The sequence below is a fragment of the Salarias fasciatus genome, chromosome 1 (genome assembly GCF_902148845.1).
Source record: "Salarias fasciatus chromosome 1, fSalaFa1.1, whole genome shotgun sequence".
Lineage (NCBI taxonomy): Eukaryota > Metazoa > Chordata > Actinopteri > Blenniiformes > Blenniidae > Salarias > Salarias fasciatus.
The window spans coordinates 34,380,020-34,398,770 of NC_043745.1; the positions used below are offsets into that span (position 1 = coordinate 34,380,020).

Here is an 18,751-nt window from a genome sequence, read left to right on the forward strand (position 1 = left end):
AAGCGCGTTGCGAAACGATACGAAATCATTACGCCACAGTCCAAAGCTGTCCGAAATGGCTGCAGACCACCAAGAGACGACCACTTCAATGTAATCCAGTTCACAATAACAGCAGTGCTATTCTGTATTTGATGTACATTCATCACAGATTCCTTCTGGAAATATATAAGTACAGACGGGAAGAAATGGGTCTGGACTGATACCACTGATGTGTCTGGAAAAACGAGGCACTGCAGTAAATGGACTGTAAACATGGTTCAAGCATATTACCTCTGTAGCGCTCTGCTTAGCTGTTGTTTTGGTGCAGCGCTGCTGTCGTTCTGATCGTTAATTTCTGCTGCATATCTGTTGCAGGTGAGCAGCTGTAGCTCATGCTGCAGTCACTGCGCTGCAGCGAGACTTTCTGGCACTTTCAGAAGATTTCAAATTGTCTAAGATCACAGATTTAATGGGTGTCTGTGAACATCTCGCACTGTACAACACAGGACCACAGGTTGTCGGCCATGATGGTCAAAGATTATATCTGGAATGAACCAAATCTGACAGTCTATAGGAACCTCTATGTAGTTTTGACTTCACTGTATGGCTTTTTCAAAGTGAGTGCCATCTACAGTTAAAACGATTGTCTAGCAGAATTACTCATGGATGTGCGTTTACCTTCTGTATATTTAATTTTAACTGCAAAGGGAAGTGTTTGAAACTGACAAAACTAAACCAGGATTACCTTTTAAAGGACAGGACATGTTTAGAATCTACAATTTCAAGCACTGTGACTTTGTGCAGCAGCACTCTGGGACCCACTCTGATTGTTAGTGTGTAGTTTTTATTGTCTGAGCGGCATCGCGAGTGAGAAACCCTGCCTGGAGGTGGGCTGATCCCTGCTCCACCTCAGCCCCGAGGCAGCAGCCGGTCGGACGGAGAGGAGACGGCAGACGTCGAGTGGGGGGAAATTCACACCATCTTGCTTGTGAGGTGGTCGTGCTTGAAGCCTCCGCGCCTCAATAAACCCCATCAAAAGCGCATTAGCCCTCAACTCTCCCTCCTCCTCAACCCCCCCCACAAGCCCCCTCCTCTCTGCAGCCCCCTCCTCCTCCTCCTCCTCCTCCTCACCACCATCGTATAATAGTATCTGGCCGGGCCACGCGGCTCGCTGACACATAGCTGGGCGAAAGGGGAGCGATGATGAATTGCTCCCTGTTGGTGTTATCCATGATGATAATTATTAATTTTCCCCCCCCCGCTCCTCCCGGAGAACGGGGGCCAGAGAGCCATGGTGTAGCGGAGCCTCCTCCGTGGGCCGTCAGGAAGCCCACTGTCATCACTTATCACCGACAGAGCCGGGGCCCAAGGCTAAACGCTGATGAAAATGAAAGGCGTTCATTCTGATTCGCTCTGTTTCTGCTGTGTGGGAGTGTGTGTGTGTGTGTGTTTTTGTGTGTGTGTGTGTCTCGAAGCTTTTAAGTTTCCACTTTCTTTTCCTCGCCCTGCCCTGTCCGTCTGTCTCACTTCCTCAGCCCCCTCCATAAATTCTCGTGGCATAATTTACAGGTTTGTTTAATCTCAGTTCGGTTTCAGTGTTTTAACCTTCCCTTCAGGCCGAGCTGAGCTGAGATACCGTACACTGCTCGCAATCAAACCTCTGACAGCGAGACACCAACTGCCGCAGAAAGTGTATCATCAGGCATGTAAACAGCTGGATAAAAGCACATTTCTTCAGTTTATGTAGATTGAGAGAATGTTCAGCTAATGTTTCCTGGATCCAACCCTTAAAGGCAGGTCCCAAACAAGTGTTGGACAAATCTGCAGTTTGCAGAGACCAAAACTGAGCTAAAAGACCTGAAAATATATTTTTGAATTTATCAAGCGGGCAGAAACAAGCCTGAGAAAGTCATATTTGCGCCACTTCATCTTTATGATGTGTAATTTCCTCTTTAATGAACACATTGCTCGTCTGTCAGCCACCAACTGTCACCTTTAATCTCGGTGTTTGTAATGAGTCAGCTCCTACAAAATGCCTTTTAAAATACTTAAGTTTTTCTTGTGATTAATGGAAAAGGATCACTGTTCTTAAAAAAATACTCAAGTTATGAGATACTTCTTCAATGCATTGAATTGCATTGTTAAGGTTTGGCAATTTAAAACAGTTTTGTCTAAATTTGTTTGAATATAAATTTATTTGTACATATGATCTGACAGAAGAGATGAACTAATGAGAAATCTACAGGCTTATAGACAGAATCTCACCTTGAACAGTGCAGCTTTAAATTATTCTACTTAAGAGTTTTATAGCCATAAATTTTACTTTTTTTGACAACAATTTAAAGTTAAAGTTTGGATCCTCCCGTTAGACGTTGTGAAATCTCTCATTTGGTTCTTTGAGACAACCTCAGAGACTAAATCTTTCAGGAAAGTGTTGAAAACCGTATCAAAGTCCATATTAAAGGTAAATCTGATTTGTTTTGTGCTCTTCTATTTATTTTACTCTTTCTGATTTGACTTTAATGGAGCCTCGAAGTGCGGAGCAGCAGAGCTGCTTCTGTATTTCCAAGTTTCACTCGTTGGCCTAAATCTTAATGGCCCGTCTCACCGTGGCGTGAAAGTTTCACAAGAAGTGACAATCAATCTCGCTTACGAGGCGTTGTCATGGGCGCGGCGCGACGAGGATGATCTCTGCCTCTCCGGCTGAGAGAGGTAACTGCGCTCTGCCTGACGAGTAATTACGCCTAATTTCCTAATTACCTGAGCACCCAGCTTCTCTGTGGCGTTCATTAAAAGCCATAATTGCATCGCCTCGACATGCTCTTTTATCCACTTTGGGTTCTTTTCTGGCAGTTTAGCGGCGAGCCGGCGTTGTTGCCCCTGCCTGTCTCAGTCGATAAAGGTTGATTGAAGCCTTGATGCGAGGAGTGTATTGAACACGGCTTCTGACAGCACAGTGCTTATCAAGGCCGCCTGTGTGTGAAAAGTAAACGGACTGGACATTTTCTCTGCTTTAGCGGGTCACATTCACCCGTTCACAAACACAGAGCTGCGCGTCCGGTCAGAAATGCACGGTGGTCGACCTGCTTCGGGTTCAATTGGTGTTTCTGTGTCTTGCCCAAGGACACTTCGGCAACATGGACAGGAAGTGCTGGGAATTGATGCTCTGGGTTTTGAGATCACGTGATCCTCAGTCACTCCAGTGCTGCAGATAGACGCATTAAGGAAAAATACCTGACTTTTAATAGTTTAAATACTGTTTGGAAGGTTTTGTCCAGAAGCAGTGAACAGACGAGACGGTGTTTTACATCTGTAAGTGATACAATCCAATTAACAGCCTGTAAAAATCCCCTTTCAGTTGCTTATACTCTTGCTGTGTCCCTGCAGCTTTCTCCCCTCTCTTTCTCCTGTCCTCCTCTTTTGCATTGATTCGGCCCCTCTTTGTCTCGGAGAGCCGGCCTCCGAGTTGTCAGCTGCGTCAGGATTAAAAGCTATTAGTTCTGCATCATTGCCACTACAAGTGCGCTCCTGAGATTGATAGAGTGGCTCTGTTCCTCCAGTGGGGAGAGAAATGTGAGGGAAAACAAGCCTGGGGGGGTTGGTTTTTACCACACTTATCAGACTACGGTCACCTAAATGCGCCCTGGCCTTGGACTTACCCTGGGTTGTTTTAAATCTGTGGATCACTTCTGTTTATAGCTCTGCTAATCTTTGCCAGGAAGGTATACACATTTCTATTTATGCTTTCATATTAAAACCCCGAAAGTTCCCAAATGTAGTTTGCCTGGGTATTCCTTTGTTTTGTTCTCATCAGCGTTATAATGGGTTGAACGGGACGAGGGCTTTGTGAGTTGTCTGATTTCCTTCCCCTGGCGGCCATTATTCAAACAAACACACTCTTCTATAGCTGGACCACATTAGTGTTTATTTCCTTTTTATCTGAGCAGCATTTTTCACATAATGGCAATACTGCCACTGGAAAAAGAAAAAAAGCTGCCTTTGCTAATTTCATCCAGCAAGCTACTTTTTTTTTTTTTTCATCAGCAATATTTCCTCAATGTCATTCGGCTCATAATTTGTTTCTTTCGTCCGGTGACAAGCATCAGATGAGGTGAGAAGGAGCACCCGGGACGTGTTGTTGACTCAGCCCAAACCACAAACAGACTGTTTGCTTTTTTTAAAATGTATTGATACACAATGTGTAATGTGCATTTTGCTGCTTCAGGTAAGACAAAGATAACATAGGTAAAGGTAACATATTGTAAAGATATCTGTGATAATACCACCTCTAAATGTTGGTTCTGCTCTGCTCTCCTGCTGTTAAACCTCTTCTTATTTTGCTCATTAATATCCTGATGTTGCCTCCAGCTTCTCTCTCACCTCTGCATGCTAGAATTGCAATGTAGTCAAACAAATCCCGGAGTTTATTGTTACTGTCACATCCTAACACACGCCTCATATTTCATTGCAGGGAATTGTCGGCTACTTTGACATTTTCTTTGACAAAGGCTGCAGCAACAAGGTAAGCAGCGGCAACAACCAAGCCATTTAACAGAAACTCAATTATGTTCACGCTTTAGCGTGCGCCTCCTCCCCGAGGCGTTCGCTTGGCAATCGACGGGCGTCCGAGCCGACTGCTGATACAAGCACTTCCCCGGCAGAGCCGGCCGGTCGGAACAGCCGACGCCGAGCTGGGTGAGCAGCGCAGACCTGCTGCCTGGCTGCACCGCCGCTTCTACCTGAGAGTGGAGCTGCACGCCGCGGATATGGTTCAGTGAAATCTACAGCATTGCTACATGGGATTATCTGTTCCCTTCATTATAAAATGCGCCATTATTACACAGAGTATGAAATGAGATCAGTCATCACGGTGGTGCAGTGGTGAGCAGTGTCTCTTCGCAGCGTGAATATTCTGATTGAACATGGGTTTGTGACTTTCTTTTGTGCAGAGTTTGCATGTTCTGTCTGCATCAGGGGTGTCCAACATAAGGCTCATGAACCCAAGCCAACCTGCACAGGCTCCAATCCGTCCAAACCACCAAGCAAATTAGTACATTGTAAAAGTTTCTAAGAAAACATGGATTTTTAAAAAAACAAATGTATGGCTGACAAAACACAACACTAAGATCCAAGCTGAGGTTTTTTTGGGATGCTGTAAGGAAAGATTGCTACTGTGTTGCCATGTTGTCAGCTGTGAATTTTTTAAAATATGCATCATGCAACAGTAAAAGGGGAATTTTAGTTATTTATTTTTAATGTTCACTGGGTTTTGCACTTTTAAAATTGACTCCATGTTGTGATTGTGGTTATTTTGGTTGTAATATTTTGGTTCTGTGAAAACAGACATTAGACATGTATTTTTTTCCCACAACAAAGAAAAACTTTCATGCTTAAATTTGAAGTTTATTATAGCACTATTGTAGCAGTGAAGCCCACTCAAAATGAAATTGGGCTCTGATCTAAAGTGACTGATCTCCATGCATGAGTTTACCCCGGTTTGTTCCCACAGTTCAAAAACATGTGTTTGATTTTAACTGGTGACTCTAGATTGTGAGTGAATGTGATTTTCTCTTTGCTGAGAGACCGACTGGTGTTTCATCCAGGTTGTAGCCTGCGTTTCACCCACAGTCACTCTTGCTCGACTGAAGCATTTTAATAGTTTTAATATAAGACAAGCACTCAACGGTCATTTCATTTTGAAAGCTTGTACAGTTTAATGTGGTTCATTTATCATAACATCTGCTGTGTATCATATCAGGCTGTACACATAATGAGGTGGATATTTCCTGAATGCCTTTCATCAACTTGAATATACATTTTATGCAGTTACCCAGGCTTTAAATGAGAGAATTACTTTAATTTTGCCACGCTGTATTCACGTTTTTTTAAGATTTGAGAGATTTTTAAATTGATGTCTGTATTGCTATTCTTCCAGCTATCAGTTGATAATGTGATCTGTTTCTACGTTAATGCTCCAGGTGATGTTTTCCACGGGTCCCCAGTTCACAAAGACCCACTGGAAACAGACCGTCTTCCTCCTGGAGACTCCTCTGCCCGTCCAAGCAGGTCAGTCGCCTCACTGTCAAAAGCAAACAGCGACAACACAGGTTAAAATTGAGCAAATTATACTTTTACACATCCCCAGTGCGAACTCTGCGTCACGGGAGTGCACGGCGCCTGTATTTACCTTCTCCTGGGATTTTAATTTGCTCTTTTAACGCTGGCGGTGCGTCTTCGCCGGTCGCAGCAGGTAATCTGTCTGCGGTGGAGATGTAGTCAGGCTGGTTGACACCCGTCATCTGTCACCCGCAGCGACAGTGAGGGATCAAAACAAATCGCATTCAGCCATCAGAGACAGCATGTAAAACTTCATCTGATAGCCGGTCGCAGGCCTCCGAGTCATGACTCCTTGTGTAACCGGACAAGTGAAACATTTCCAGGAGCACTGTTTCAGCAGATTATCATGTACTGAACTGATGTAGCGCGCCTTGAGAGGATGTTCTCTGGATGTTCTCGGAAATAACTTTTCTATAAGTCCGACTTCTGTCATAAAATGCTTTTTTTTTTACAAAGTTTAACTTTACTGTATTTATCACATAGTAGAAATGGCGGAGATTTAATCAAACTTTACAAACTGAAATGGCGAATCAGCAGCTCTAAATCATATTGTTTTAAAGGATTTTATAAAAATCGTACCGTATGCTGTGGTGTACACAGATCCAGTTTGACTACCTGACTAAGCTATCACAATATAGTCTCCACTTTTCAGTTCTGAATCCAGCAGATTTCGCAGGATTGGGTCCTGGTTACTGTATTTGGTTCATACTCAGTATTTATACACATTCTCCCACTGATCCCATATTTATTACTGCTGTGACCTCCGGCCCTCTGTGTTCAGTATCATAATTGGAATCACAGATATGTCAGCCGATGTGTGGATAGATGAGCCGCGGGCCCGGCTGTCCACTCACTGGCCGGATATCAGATGGAGCCCGCCGTAATGAACGACCGGCGTCTGACGTCCGGCGGCCCGGCGGCGCGCTCGCACCCTCGCAGGCAGCGGCCGGGGCGATAACGGCATCAAAACGTCTGACGCGGCTCAAACGCTATCGCGCCGTGCTGGGTCAGATAAACGGCGGATGCTAATACAGCGCCGGGTCGCAGAACACCGGGTTTCTGTTTGACTGTCGGATGAATAATGCTGGTTTATTCTTGAGATATTCGCCAACACGCACGCAGGTGTAAGTACGCATACATGTTTACAGTATGAACTTCCTGGAAATTGATGTTGAGTCTGTTAGTCTGGTCCGTGTGCGGATTATGGGACCCAAGCAGGGGAAAAAAAACAAAAGTTACAATGAAGAAGGAAATGAAGGCGGGAGTGAGAATGAAGTTATTGATGTGCTCGCTCTGCCCCGGCACCCTAACGGCCCCCAGCCTCCTCCAGGGGCCGTAAACCAGAAATGGAGTTTTTAACAGCATTCACCCACTGCCTGCTCGGCTCCTGTGGTGTACTTTACAACACACACACACACACACACACACAGGCACACACACCCAAAAAGACAGATGAAAAACACAGGCGTTTTTGCATACTTGTACACCAAACTACCCTGTGGATAGAAGAAAACTTTCTGAAGTCACCTTGAAGATGGCAGAAGTCTATCCTCCACCGCAGTGGGCTCCCTTTGTTCGTGCGGAGTGTGAGACACTTAGAGCTCTGGCCAGCTGTAATGAGAGATGAGCATAAACAGCCAGTGGTTTGCTTTAATATCGGCTCCGGCTGCGGTGATTTATCGTGGCGCAGACCAAATCTTATTTGATGTGTTTGTACGAGTGCAGCAGTAATTAACTCTGAGGCTGCGCTTCTGTGGGAGGTGCTGGCGGAAGAGAGAGAAGGCATGCAGCAGCCCGGAACAAAACATCCCTGCAAATCCTCCCGGCTGGCAGCGTAATGAATTAAACAGCGGATCATTTGTCATGCTCCGATGTGTTTGTGTAGCTCCGGTATTGAAGAGGAGGGCCCTTTTTTTTTTCCACACTTTTACCTACTTAATGTTCACCACAAAAAGGAGGTCACATTTTATTTTAGCACCAACTACAAAAAAAAAAAAAAAAAAAAAAGTCCCATGATCCTCAAGGTGAGGCGGTGTCCTGAATCCGCTCTGGCATTGGCTGGTCCGGAGGCCCGGGATCCTGCCCACCGCCGCCACTCGCCTCGTCTCTGCCAGAGTTCTTCCTCCCTCCACCTTCACCCCTCAAGGCTTCAGCTTAAGAGCCTTTTCACCTCCCCGCCGCAGCAAATGTGCAAAATTTACATTTTTTTCAACGTTGAACATACAATCCATCAGCCCAGCTTCTCAAGCCCCGGTGATGAATGGCAAAGCAGAAATGGGTTAAATGAAGTCAGACTGGAGCAGGAGTGAGAATATCGCCTTAGAATAGACGTTTGGCTGTAAAGGAAGTGACTTTAGGTGAGCAGTTATCACTGCTTTTGTGTTAATTGACAAATGGCTGGAGAGCACTTTCCCTCTTGCTCTTTTTTCTTTCACTCTTTTTTTTTTTAAAGAAACTGAAAAGATTTGTGAAATGCACCATCAGGCTAATACACCCAGCGGCGCCTCGTGCACTCTCACCCTCACTGTATGGAGCCGCAGATGCTGGGAGAGCGTGCGCTAAGTGCTTAAAATGTAAATGACAACAGTTTAAATGAATCAGTAAGGCGAGCCGTGTATTTCCAGTGTAATTTCATGGAGAAAGGCCGTGTTGGGCTGCGGCGGTTGTGCGCGTTGCGCTTAATGACGCTGGCATGGTGATGTACGACGTCGCAGTGGAAGCCCGGCTCCATTCCTCAACTCATTTCCACACATGGTTAAGTCTTCCTCCCAGCTTCTGAGCGGCCAGTTTACCGAAGGCGCCGAGTCCCCGGCTCCACGGGGAGTTCGCATCGACCGATTGCAGCAGAGCTGCTGCGGCTGCACCGCGACTCAACAAACGCCGGTCGGCTTTTTTCTGTTTAAAACAATACTAAACCACCAGGAATTAGCTGAAAATGTAGTTTTTCTAAGGGCAGAAGTTACAAGTTGGTTCTTGTTCTTTCAGCAAGAGGGGTCCAGAAGTACAACAGTTATGGCTTCGGCCTTTTTTTTTGCCCTTTTCCCTCGCTTCCTGTGATTGCCGGCGTCTGCTGCCTCCCATGAGCACCAGGCCCAGTCTCCATTACAGAAAGTTCCACTCAAGCAAAGCTGAACCCTTCGGTTCAGCTCTCATGAACGACTTTAGTATTTATCTCAAATAATTAAAATGTCAAACTGCTTTAGTCCTTTAAATCAGTAGTTGCTAACCTGAGGCTTTGTCTGCTTGAAATTAGGTTTTCACAAGTCAAATAAAGAAAATCTCAGATATTCTGTACAGTACTGCCAAATTCTTATATTTATAAGGTTCTTGCTGTTGTAGGTTTGTGAGAGTGGGTGTGTCCATGAGTGTTTGTCTTCGCTGTAACGTAACCGGGGACATACGGTCTCAAATACCTTCCATTAGTCTGTCAACTGAGAAAAACATGAGCGTGAAGGACCTTCTGCGATCTTATCAGCTCAGCTGGAGACACAAGCAGCTCTTCCATGGCTGAAACGTGTTGGTTACTGTAAAGAACTGCTGGTCCTGAATTCAGAGAAGAAAGTCAGATCCTCAATAACCCTGTTCAAGTGGATTCCGCCTTTAACTCTCAAGATCTTTTTTTATGCCGCCTGCTTTTAGTATTTCTTACACAGTTCAGGAGAAACTTTGTAAACTTTGTAAAAGTATTGAAGCACCAGTTCATAACAATCCACAATTACCAACAGGTAACAGATGAAAGGATACAGAAGGAAAACGATTCTTATTTTCAGCTGACATATTTACATGAATGTATGACATCAAGTGCTTGACTTGGCCTCTGGTTTCTTACTCCCCGTTATCACAGTGTGCTGGCTCTCTGCAGCGATCGAGACGAGCTGTGTGTAGCAGGCCACTCAGTCTGACCAACACCAGCCAGAGTACTCCTTCAACTTTGAAAACCCATCTAAGATCTGACTGTCACACAACAACATTCTGTATGGTGACAAGGCATAGAGCGTGCTCATTTTACGTGGCTGTGCTTGGCGATTTTGATAAACTTGCCTGCCGTCCATCTCCTGATCCACTTTACAGACCCTCTAAGCTCCATACAGGTGATTTTACACTTTTATAAAGCCTTGCTGTCACCAAAAGCAAAAAAGTGTTTAATGAAATTTGTGATGATTTCTTTATTAAGATCATCCAAAGGCAGTTGATTGGTTTGATTTTAGACTGATAATTCCCCTCCTACTGGCAGTGCAGGGTCTAATTTTAAACAAGCTTTAGAAATCTTTGTGAACTTTCAGGTGCAAAGCAGGAATAAAAAATAAGCTCAACTAAGACTACTTCACCTCAGAAGAAATTGTTTCTGCTTTAGATTATTTAGGTAAATTAGGATTTCTAAGTCTGGTTTCAGCTGAATACAGTTACAATGCGACTGTTTGAAAAATGGCACGTGACAAACGAGTAGATAAACTCACTGTTTGAGTTGATCTTCTGTTCAAAGACTTAAGGCTACATGGATCAAGAACATGATTCAAAAAAACAACTTAATGTCATCTTTCTGACATTGTTTTGACTCCTTTACATTGTATAATTAAAAATGATGCTCAGAAGGAATGTTATTGTTGCGATTTCCTTTGTTGTAGCTGTGGTGTGATTTTTAGTGAAGGGATTTTTTTTTAAAAAGCAGAGGTTTTTCCCAGCTTCTTAAAGAACCTTCATTATAACCTTACAGATGTTGGATCAGCTGACTGACTCCTTTAATGTAAGTTGAGTGATTTCATGTTGAAATTGTCGCGTGAGTGTGGGAAAGGTTCAGTTTCCCCATTTCACAGAACCACATTAACAGACTTATGCTGCACAGCTCAGTGTGACGCCATTGCTAAAAGTGCCTCATTATTCAGCGTTAAATTAGCAGTTTGAAAAGTTTCCTCCTCCCCACTCTGAGGAATCAAACACCTTGCTGATTTTCAATGATAAATTCTACTACCAAATAAAACGCAGGTGCATTTTACACACCGAGTTGTTTTCCTGGAAACACGCACTGTAAAATGCTGCAGTGGAGCGGTTTACCCAGAGCGTGGCGCCGCCTGCAGACTCGGTGACAGCGGCGTTGGCATGGTAACAAGTAAGACGTGACAGCAGCCATGGCGGACGTTTTTGCTGGAGGAAGCTCCGCAGTCAGCACTTTTCCCTCGCCGTCCTCCTCTCACCTCCGGCGGCGAGCGGGGCTGCGAGGGGACGAGCGCTTGTTTGCCGTTTGGGTAAATATTCATCTACCTCCAGCAGTCAGACGTGAAGTTAATCAGAGTCATCACGCGTCATAATCAGCAGCGTCTTCTCCCGGCCTCCTGATCGCTCGTGCGTCGACACGGAGAAGCGCTTCCTCCGAGCTGCCATCTGGAGACGGGGGTGCATCTGCATTCCCACACACACACACACACACACACAAACACACACAGCTGCACACAGCTTTTTTCTTATTAACATACATTAAAGCGCGTTGCCTTCACACACATCATCATTTCTTTGAGCAGCAGTGCATCGCGGCTCGTGCTGCAGAGGCCTGAGCTCAGCAGCACTGCGCTGCTGCAGGCCATCAGCCACGATTCCTTCTATCAGCACTTATTCATTTCATTTTGTCATCGGCTCACAGACCGCTCAGTGAATAACAGGAATAGCAGTTTGACTTGTGTGGAGTGATAGAAATAGAAACTCTGTCTTTATAACAAAGCCATGCATTTGATAAAACGATGGAATCTACATAAATGAACGTCGGAGGGCTCTTACCATGGATAAAGTTCGAATAGAAGATGCTTAAACGTTCAAATTCCACAAATGAATCTACAATTCTTCAAAGCAAATCCATTTCATAACATACTATGTGTGTTCCAGGTTGATTTGTTGGTGGTTTTCAGGCCTCCTCATTTCAATTCCAAAGGAAACAGTTCACCTTTGTTATTTCAGGGTGATCTGTACTATATTATTCAATTGGTCTTAATGTTATGGCTGATCAGAAACCGATTGGTTGCATGTAAATGTTAAACACTGTGTCCACAATATTTCTGCTTTTGTCTTAGGTGAGGAGCTCTTGGGAAAGATCACCGTACGTAAAAACAAGAAGGACCCTCGCTCGCTGTTCGTCACCTTTGACCTCCGGGACAGGAAGCAGACTTACATCCTGCAGTAGGAGCATCGTCCGTGACTTTGTAGATCTCTTAGACAGCAGCAACTTTTTTCCAACGAGCATAAATCTACTGGATGTGATGTGAGGCCGTTGTTTTTGAAGCTTTGACCTGGTATTGTTTCTTGTAATAAAATCACTTCATCACTGATTTTATTGCTCCTGTGTTTTATTAAACTCTACTACATGATGCTGCTATAGATTTACTTTCTAGATACTTTTGCTCTTCACACACTTTGTGTATGGCAAAAAGTGTCACTTTCCAGTCTGTTCACGACAACTCTATATGACTTAAAGCTTCGGTTCCAAATCAGCCTGAACCCAGAACGTCTCAGGACTGGACAGCATCCGCTGCTAACATTGTTTCTCAAGTCGAGCAGTTCAGCCTTTGCCTCGTCAGACCCGAGCATATATATCCTAATCCTCGGAGTCCTTCAGACGTCATCTGATGAAACCCAGGAGTGGCTTCTGTCGAACCAATCTACCATAAAGGCCTGATTGATCGAGTGCTGCTGGGATCTGTGTCCTTGCAGCAAGTTATCTGTGGAGGACTTTTAAAACTAAAGACTGCTGGCGTCTTCATCCCCTCCCAAAGCCTCTTTATTAGTTTGGTAAGAGGGCTAACTATAGGTGGAGACTCCTGGGGATGCTTCAAGCTTCAGACATGGTGTGATTCGAACCTTGATTTACACCTTAACTTCAGAGCTCAAGAGATTCTTCAAATTTATTGCTTTTTTTGGTGCCATCACCAAAGGTATAATTGTCTGAAGTGAAATGTTGGAAATTCCTGAAAATCTTTAACTATAAAAACAGCTTTACATCAACTAAAACCTTCAATGACTTGAACCACCTTCACTGAGGTTGCTTCAGTTCCTGTCATCATGTGCCTTTACCTGCACACCTGCCTGAGAGAAAAGAAACCCCTCAGGAAACATAGGGACTCTCAGCAAATGAGATTTTATGCATTTGTGAGCTTTTTCTCCTCCTTGTCCTACTTTGAACTGCATGAGATCTCAGCGAGGGCCATCATCCATCTTCCCTGAGTTTACTGGGACAAAGCAAAATGATTTTAAGCTTTAAAAAGGCTGACTGAAGCCTCTTTACATACTTCATTGAACAGCTCTGCTTACAATTAAAGATTTTTTTCCCTTCATCTCCCGACTGAGATGATGAATCCTGAACGTGGAGAAAGTGCGAGGAGGAGGAGGAGGAGCTGCACGAACAATCAGGTCTGTGCAGGAACTAAAGGATGTTTTTCTGTTTTCTGACTTCACCACTGTGAATAGTAACATCTGTCCATATCCTTTATGTTTGGATCAACCGTTTCAGGGTCATACCATTAGTTCCAGGACTTTATATTCATCTGTACAGACTAATTTTACACTCCAAGACCGAGGCTGAATTCTTTTATTCTGCTGCAGAATTCTGATGTTCTGTGGTTCTTATTGGGTGATAAAACTGCAGCATTTCTTTCAGACATACGTGACACTTTTACACAATATTGTAAATGACTGAGATAAAAGTGCCAGCAAACCAATTTGGTTTCCAAACTGCAATAATCTTTATTTTGCTGCTTTTATTCGTTCTCCAGTGAGAATGCTTCAAATTCTGCCGAGTTAAGTTGTAAATTTGACACCTGTGTTGCTGTTATTTCAATATTAAACAGATAAAGTTTTCTTTACTGTGAAAACAAATTATTTCTGTGTGCTTTGCTTCAGTTCCTGAATATTTTTATGCTTAAATCTCAGCTCTTCTTGTGTCACTAATTTAGTGAGTTATCCTCATCCAAAGATGTAAATTTTCTAAAGAGGAACAGTTTGGGATTTGAAGTTTATTCTGATTTTTTACGTTTTTAAAAAAATGCTGTCTAAGATCAATTATTCAAGTCTCAAATATGTACAGATTATTTCAGCTGCACCCAAAATATGAGCCAAGCTGTAAACTGTGAAGGGCCTGACAGAGGGGAGGATGATGACGATGACGATGATGATGATGATAATGAGGATGATGATGATGATGAGGGCCAGGGGGCCTATGTGTGACCCCCCTCCGCTGAATCGCTGCTTTTCAGGCGCGTGAAATGGATGCGGCTCCTTATCACTCGGGCGACAGAGGGAGGGATCAATTAATTACGCGGCCTGGTGTAATTAACGAGCAGAAACTCCTCCGCGAGGCGTTTCGCGCGCCTCCTCCATCAGCATCACGGTTTGTGCTCCTCCAACGAAAAGAAAAAACACACACACACACACACACACACACACAAAAATTGATAACCCTAAGATAGACTGATTCTCCCTGCAACAGTGTCGAGCTAGATCCAAACGGATAACCCCTCCTCGTGAAGACCCCGCCGGACCTGAAATGTGCTGCGCGCGCTGCGCCTGCGTAAAGCTCTGCGGATCTTTTTTTTTTTTTTTTTTTTTTTTTATGAATGAAGCATCCCAAACTGCGCACAAGACTCAGACCCGTGTGTGTGTGTGTGTGTGTGTGTGTGTGTGTGTGTGTGTGTGTGTGTGTGTGTGTGTGTGTGTGTGTGTGTGTGTGTGTGTGTGTGTGTGTGTGTGTGTGTGTGTGTGTGTGTGTGTGTGTGTGTGTGTGTGTGTGTGTGTGTGTGTGTGTGTGTGTGTGGCAGTCTCCGAGAGAGGGGCAGAAATCAATTACAATTATTCTCTGTTGACAATGTAATTAAACTCAAGGCGGCGGCTAATACACCCGCTTCAGCCTCTTATCTGGAACGGACGGAGATTTACAAGCGGAGGGACCGCAGCTTGCATAATAAGCGCAGGGCCCCGGATGGGTAACTCTGTGAGCCCCGATGCTGGGTACCTGGTCCGATTCCAGCAGTCAGAAACGGTCTGAAACCCGGATGAACTGAGAACTGCAGAGAGTTTGAGAAAAAATATAAATGTGAAAAAATTCCAGACGGTAGAATCCATATAGCCTTAAACAATTTTCTATTCCTTTATCTATAGGCTGAAATCAGACAGGAATCTTCTATAGAAAAAATAAATGATATATGAGTTACAGATAATCCTAACATTTATTTGAAGGAATATGTGGACTGGCAATCATAATCATAATTATAACAATAGAGCTATTTTAATTGTGGTGTTCTACAATCTTCCTGTCATGGATAGGCGCAAAAAATGACTGAATTCCAGGTTTATTATTATTATGATTATTATGATTATTATTATTATTATTATTATTATTATTATTATTATTATTATTATTATTATTATTATTATTATTATGCTTGCTTTGTTACTGATTTGAATGTCGCGGAGTCATAAGTGGTCTCTTGGTTTCTGATACCGTTGACAGTGTTTGCGTTATTCCGTTTTCTCTGGTAAAATGATATTCATCGAAATGGGGGGAAAAAGATTCGTAGGTACGGTATATCAACTTTCCTTGTCTCAGTCCATGGGTGTGTTTTATGTATGCTATAAGACGCTGATTCTTCTGCCTCTGTCGTGTGGTCCAGGCAGTACATGAAGGCCTAAATAGGTTGTCGTCAGCCCCTTATCGATAAAGCAAAGTTTAGTTATTAGAATGAGTTCCATTGAACTTGTCTATACATTATCAGTTTAAAGGTACACTTGGTGAATACTATGCGCAATGCAGTGTTTTAGGATCTACAGTGTGGCACCTTTCTCCTCCTCTGCGATCACAGCTTCCAGTGGGCTCCAGCGGTTGGCTCCGGTCCCTCCTGACACACGTGATTTTTTTTCTTTTTTCTTTTTTTAAAAATAAGCTTTCTTCTTACGTAAGAGTTTAACAAATGAGTAGCCTTATGAAGACCTCGCCCCTCCTTTTTTTTCCCTCCCCAAATACTTGATCAATGCTTGTATCGATGACGCACAAAGGTACGTATAGCCTGGAGCGCTTTGTGCGTAAAATCAGCCAGACGGAAAGACTATTTATAGTTCAGACCATTTTTGGGCACATTTTAATGGCCTGGTTTACAGTTCATTCAAAATCACTACAGTATCCAATTACAAATATTAAGATAAATATAAAACCAGGTTTTTATCATTTATGTAGCTAAAACATTAGCACTGTTGAGTTTTCAGCTCCTGCAGGCCTGAGTGATTCACGGAAAGCAGATGAGTTTTTCTGTTTGTGGAAAAAAAAAAGACTCCGGTGTAATCTACTGTAATTGTGACTGTACCAGGAAAAATACAACTCAGCAGAGTGCGAGCAAACATTATTTAGACCCGCGCGTGCTCTCTGGTGTAATAGACCCCCAGTAATAGTCTAAACCTGAAAATCTTCATCCTCAAACGAGCCTTGCGAGATCATGTGGGGCGCGTGTATGTGCGTAAACATCCCACACCACAGATAAGTGTATTAATCAGCTTGGGGAAGGGGGGAGGGGGGGGGGGTGTCCGTCCTGCGCTCACGCGTGCAACGTGCGTAACCAGAGCACACACAATTCACGCACGCGCTCACGTCTTCTCAGCTCAGGTTGTCCCTTTAAAAATCCGAATCCAAGGCCAATGATTTATCAAACTCCTATTATCAAGAAAATGTCACGCGAAGGGCACCTTGCTCTGCACTGACGCAAACTCCGCTCTTTCCCACGGAGCTATAGAAGAGCTTTGCACTTGCTGCTTTTGCGCGGATCCAAGCAGTCCGCTTCCAGCCCCTCTCCTGACTGACTGCAGCTGATTCCAGCCTGCCCTGCAAAACTCTGCAGACAGAATGGTAAGCGCTCTACTTTTCAATTTGTGTTTGTTTTAAACGAGTTGGTTTCTTCTTTTAAAGTTAACTTGGTCTTTTTTAGCACTTTGACACGTTGGTCGACTGTCCATGGTGCTGAAATGCAGCTTTCCTTCACTATTTTTGAAACTTTTTTTTAACAGCGTTCTCCTGCTTTCTCTACTTTACTGCACGTGGGTCGGCATTTTTAAAAAGTTTAAACTGGAAACAAGTTTAATATTTTCTTCTTACTGTTATTTTTCCTACTAATTAAACAAAAATACCAGGTGCTTATTTCTCCACACTAATTAAGTAATCAGCTAAGCATTAATCCGTTAATCAATCAACTTTTTTTTTTTTTTGACTGAAATCTGGAGGGTTTCCCGGTTGCTCTCCCGTCCCCCTCATCTCCCACCTCAAAGTTACATTTCAGGGAGTCATTTGTAATCCGCCGCCCCGGGTCCGCTCGCTGCTGTGGCGCCGGAGATCAGACGCGCCTGCGGGGAGAGCGGAGCTACCGGGAGACCCGCAGCAGCTTGTCTATTGCCCATAAAAATCACTGGATGTGTGTGGCTGAATGACATGAGGGGGAAATGGGGCGTAAAATTAAAGAATCTTGCAGAAAGCGAGAACTGGAGAAGCAAAGCAACCCCCCTCCCTCCCAACACACACACACACAAACACACACACCCGGGGAGACAGTGAGGTGAAAGTATAGAGCAGCCACGGAGAATATACCGCAGAAAAGAAAGAAAGAAAAATAGTGTTAAAGCAGACACGCATCTCCATGCCTGCTGCGTCGCTGATCTGTCTCTCCCATGTTGCAGGATTTCTCTGACCAGAGAGACATGGCCAAGCAGCCGGTGTGCGCTCCCACCGGCTACATCCCGGGGCAGCAGCTCGATGGAGCCGCGGGACTTACAGCAAGCAAACCGGACAACACGGCCGTGTGCCCGCCGCCTGCCCCCCACCACCACCCGGCGCCGCAGCCGCCGCCTCCTTGCAACGAGAGCAAAACTTTTTGTCCCACGGAGAATAAACCGGGAGAACCGGACGCCAACAAAGCGTATGGGACGTTCAATAAAAGCAGCGCGCCGCCGGTCCCCGGGTCCGCGGCCGTCAACTCGGCCTTCAGGAAAGATTCCGTCGGTTCGGCCCGCGGGGGGTCCGCCCAGTACGGAGACCCGCTCCGGGCCACCGCCGAGCAGAACAACGCCACCGCGGGCAACTGGACGGCCATGAGCCAGACCACCATCATCCTGGGGACAGATGGGAACACGTCCGTCCAGCCCGGGACGGCGGGGGTGAGTCCGCCTCGTGAGGCGTTTGCTTGGCGCTTGGTGCGGTTGAGCTGCAGCCGGTCAGGAAAACCGAGAACCGGGGTTTTCTCGTGGCTTTGTGGCCGCATCGTTGCGTTACAGTGTTTTCAACACCCGGCGATTCTTGTGTTTCATCTGATCTTTAAAAAAAATAACAATGATTCTGTTTATTCCTGTTTGTGGTAAAAAATGCTTGAATGGAAATATCAGTATACTTGCAGTGATCGAGGCTACAACGTCTCTGCTTTTGTAGTATCTCAACAGAAGTTTTGGTGCATGAATGGGAAAATGAATGGAGCTATAACGCCGGGTGAACGCTCAGAATCAAGCTCCCAGAATATATTTTTCTGAGCTATGGGGACAGTCGTTATTTGTTGTATCTGCTCTGCTTTGCGCAGTGTCCGGTTCAGGGTCCATCCCTCCATCCCTCTGCACCAGAAACTTTCAGAACCGCTTATGTCAGCTGAAAATC

The 18,751-nt window shown here is 44.6% G+C and overlaps 2 protein-coding genes across 3 annotated transcripts in view; both read left to right on the forward strand.

The window, feature by feature from the left end:
- The window catches only part of prmt3 (protein arginine methyltransferase 3), a 51,854-nt gene extending 39,463 nt beyond the window's left edge, over positions 1-12,391 (forward strand). For both annotated transcript variants that reach the window (XM_030090491.1, XM_030090500.1), the window contains exons 14-16: positions 4,451-4,501; positions 5,958-6,045; positions 12,156-12,391. In XM_030090491.1, the coding sequence (XP_029946351.1) occupies positions 4,451-4,501; positions 5,958-6,045; positions 12,156-12,265 (249 nt within the window). In that variant the 3' untranslated portion in view covers positions 12,266-12,391. The remainder of the gene's footprint in view (positions 1-4,450; positions 4,502-5,957; positions 6,046-12,155) is intronic.
- Positions 12,392-17,767: 5,376 nt separating this feature from the next.
- slc6a5 (solute carrier family 6 member 5) overlaps positions 17,768-18,751 on the forward strand; it is an 18,726-nt gene continuing 17,742 nt past the window's right edge. Inside the window, exon 1 of the mRNA XM_030095358.1 lies at positions 17,768-18,264. Within this exon, the coding sequence (XP_029951218.1) occupies positions 17,779-18,264 (486 nt within the window). The 5' untranslated portion in view covers positions 17,768-17,778. The remainder of the gene's footprint in view (positions 18,265-18,751) is intronic.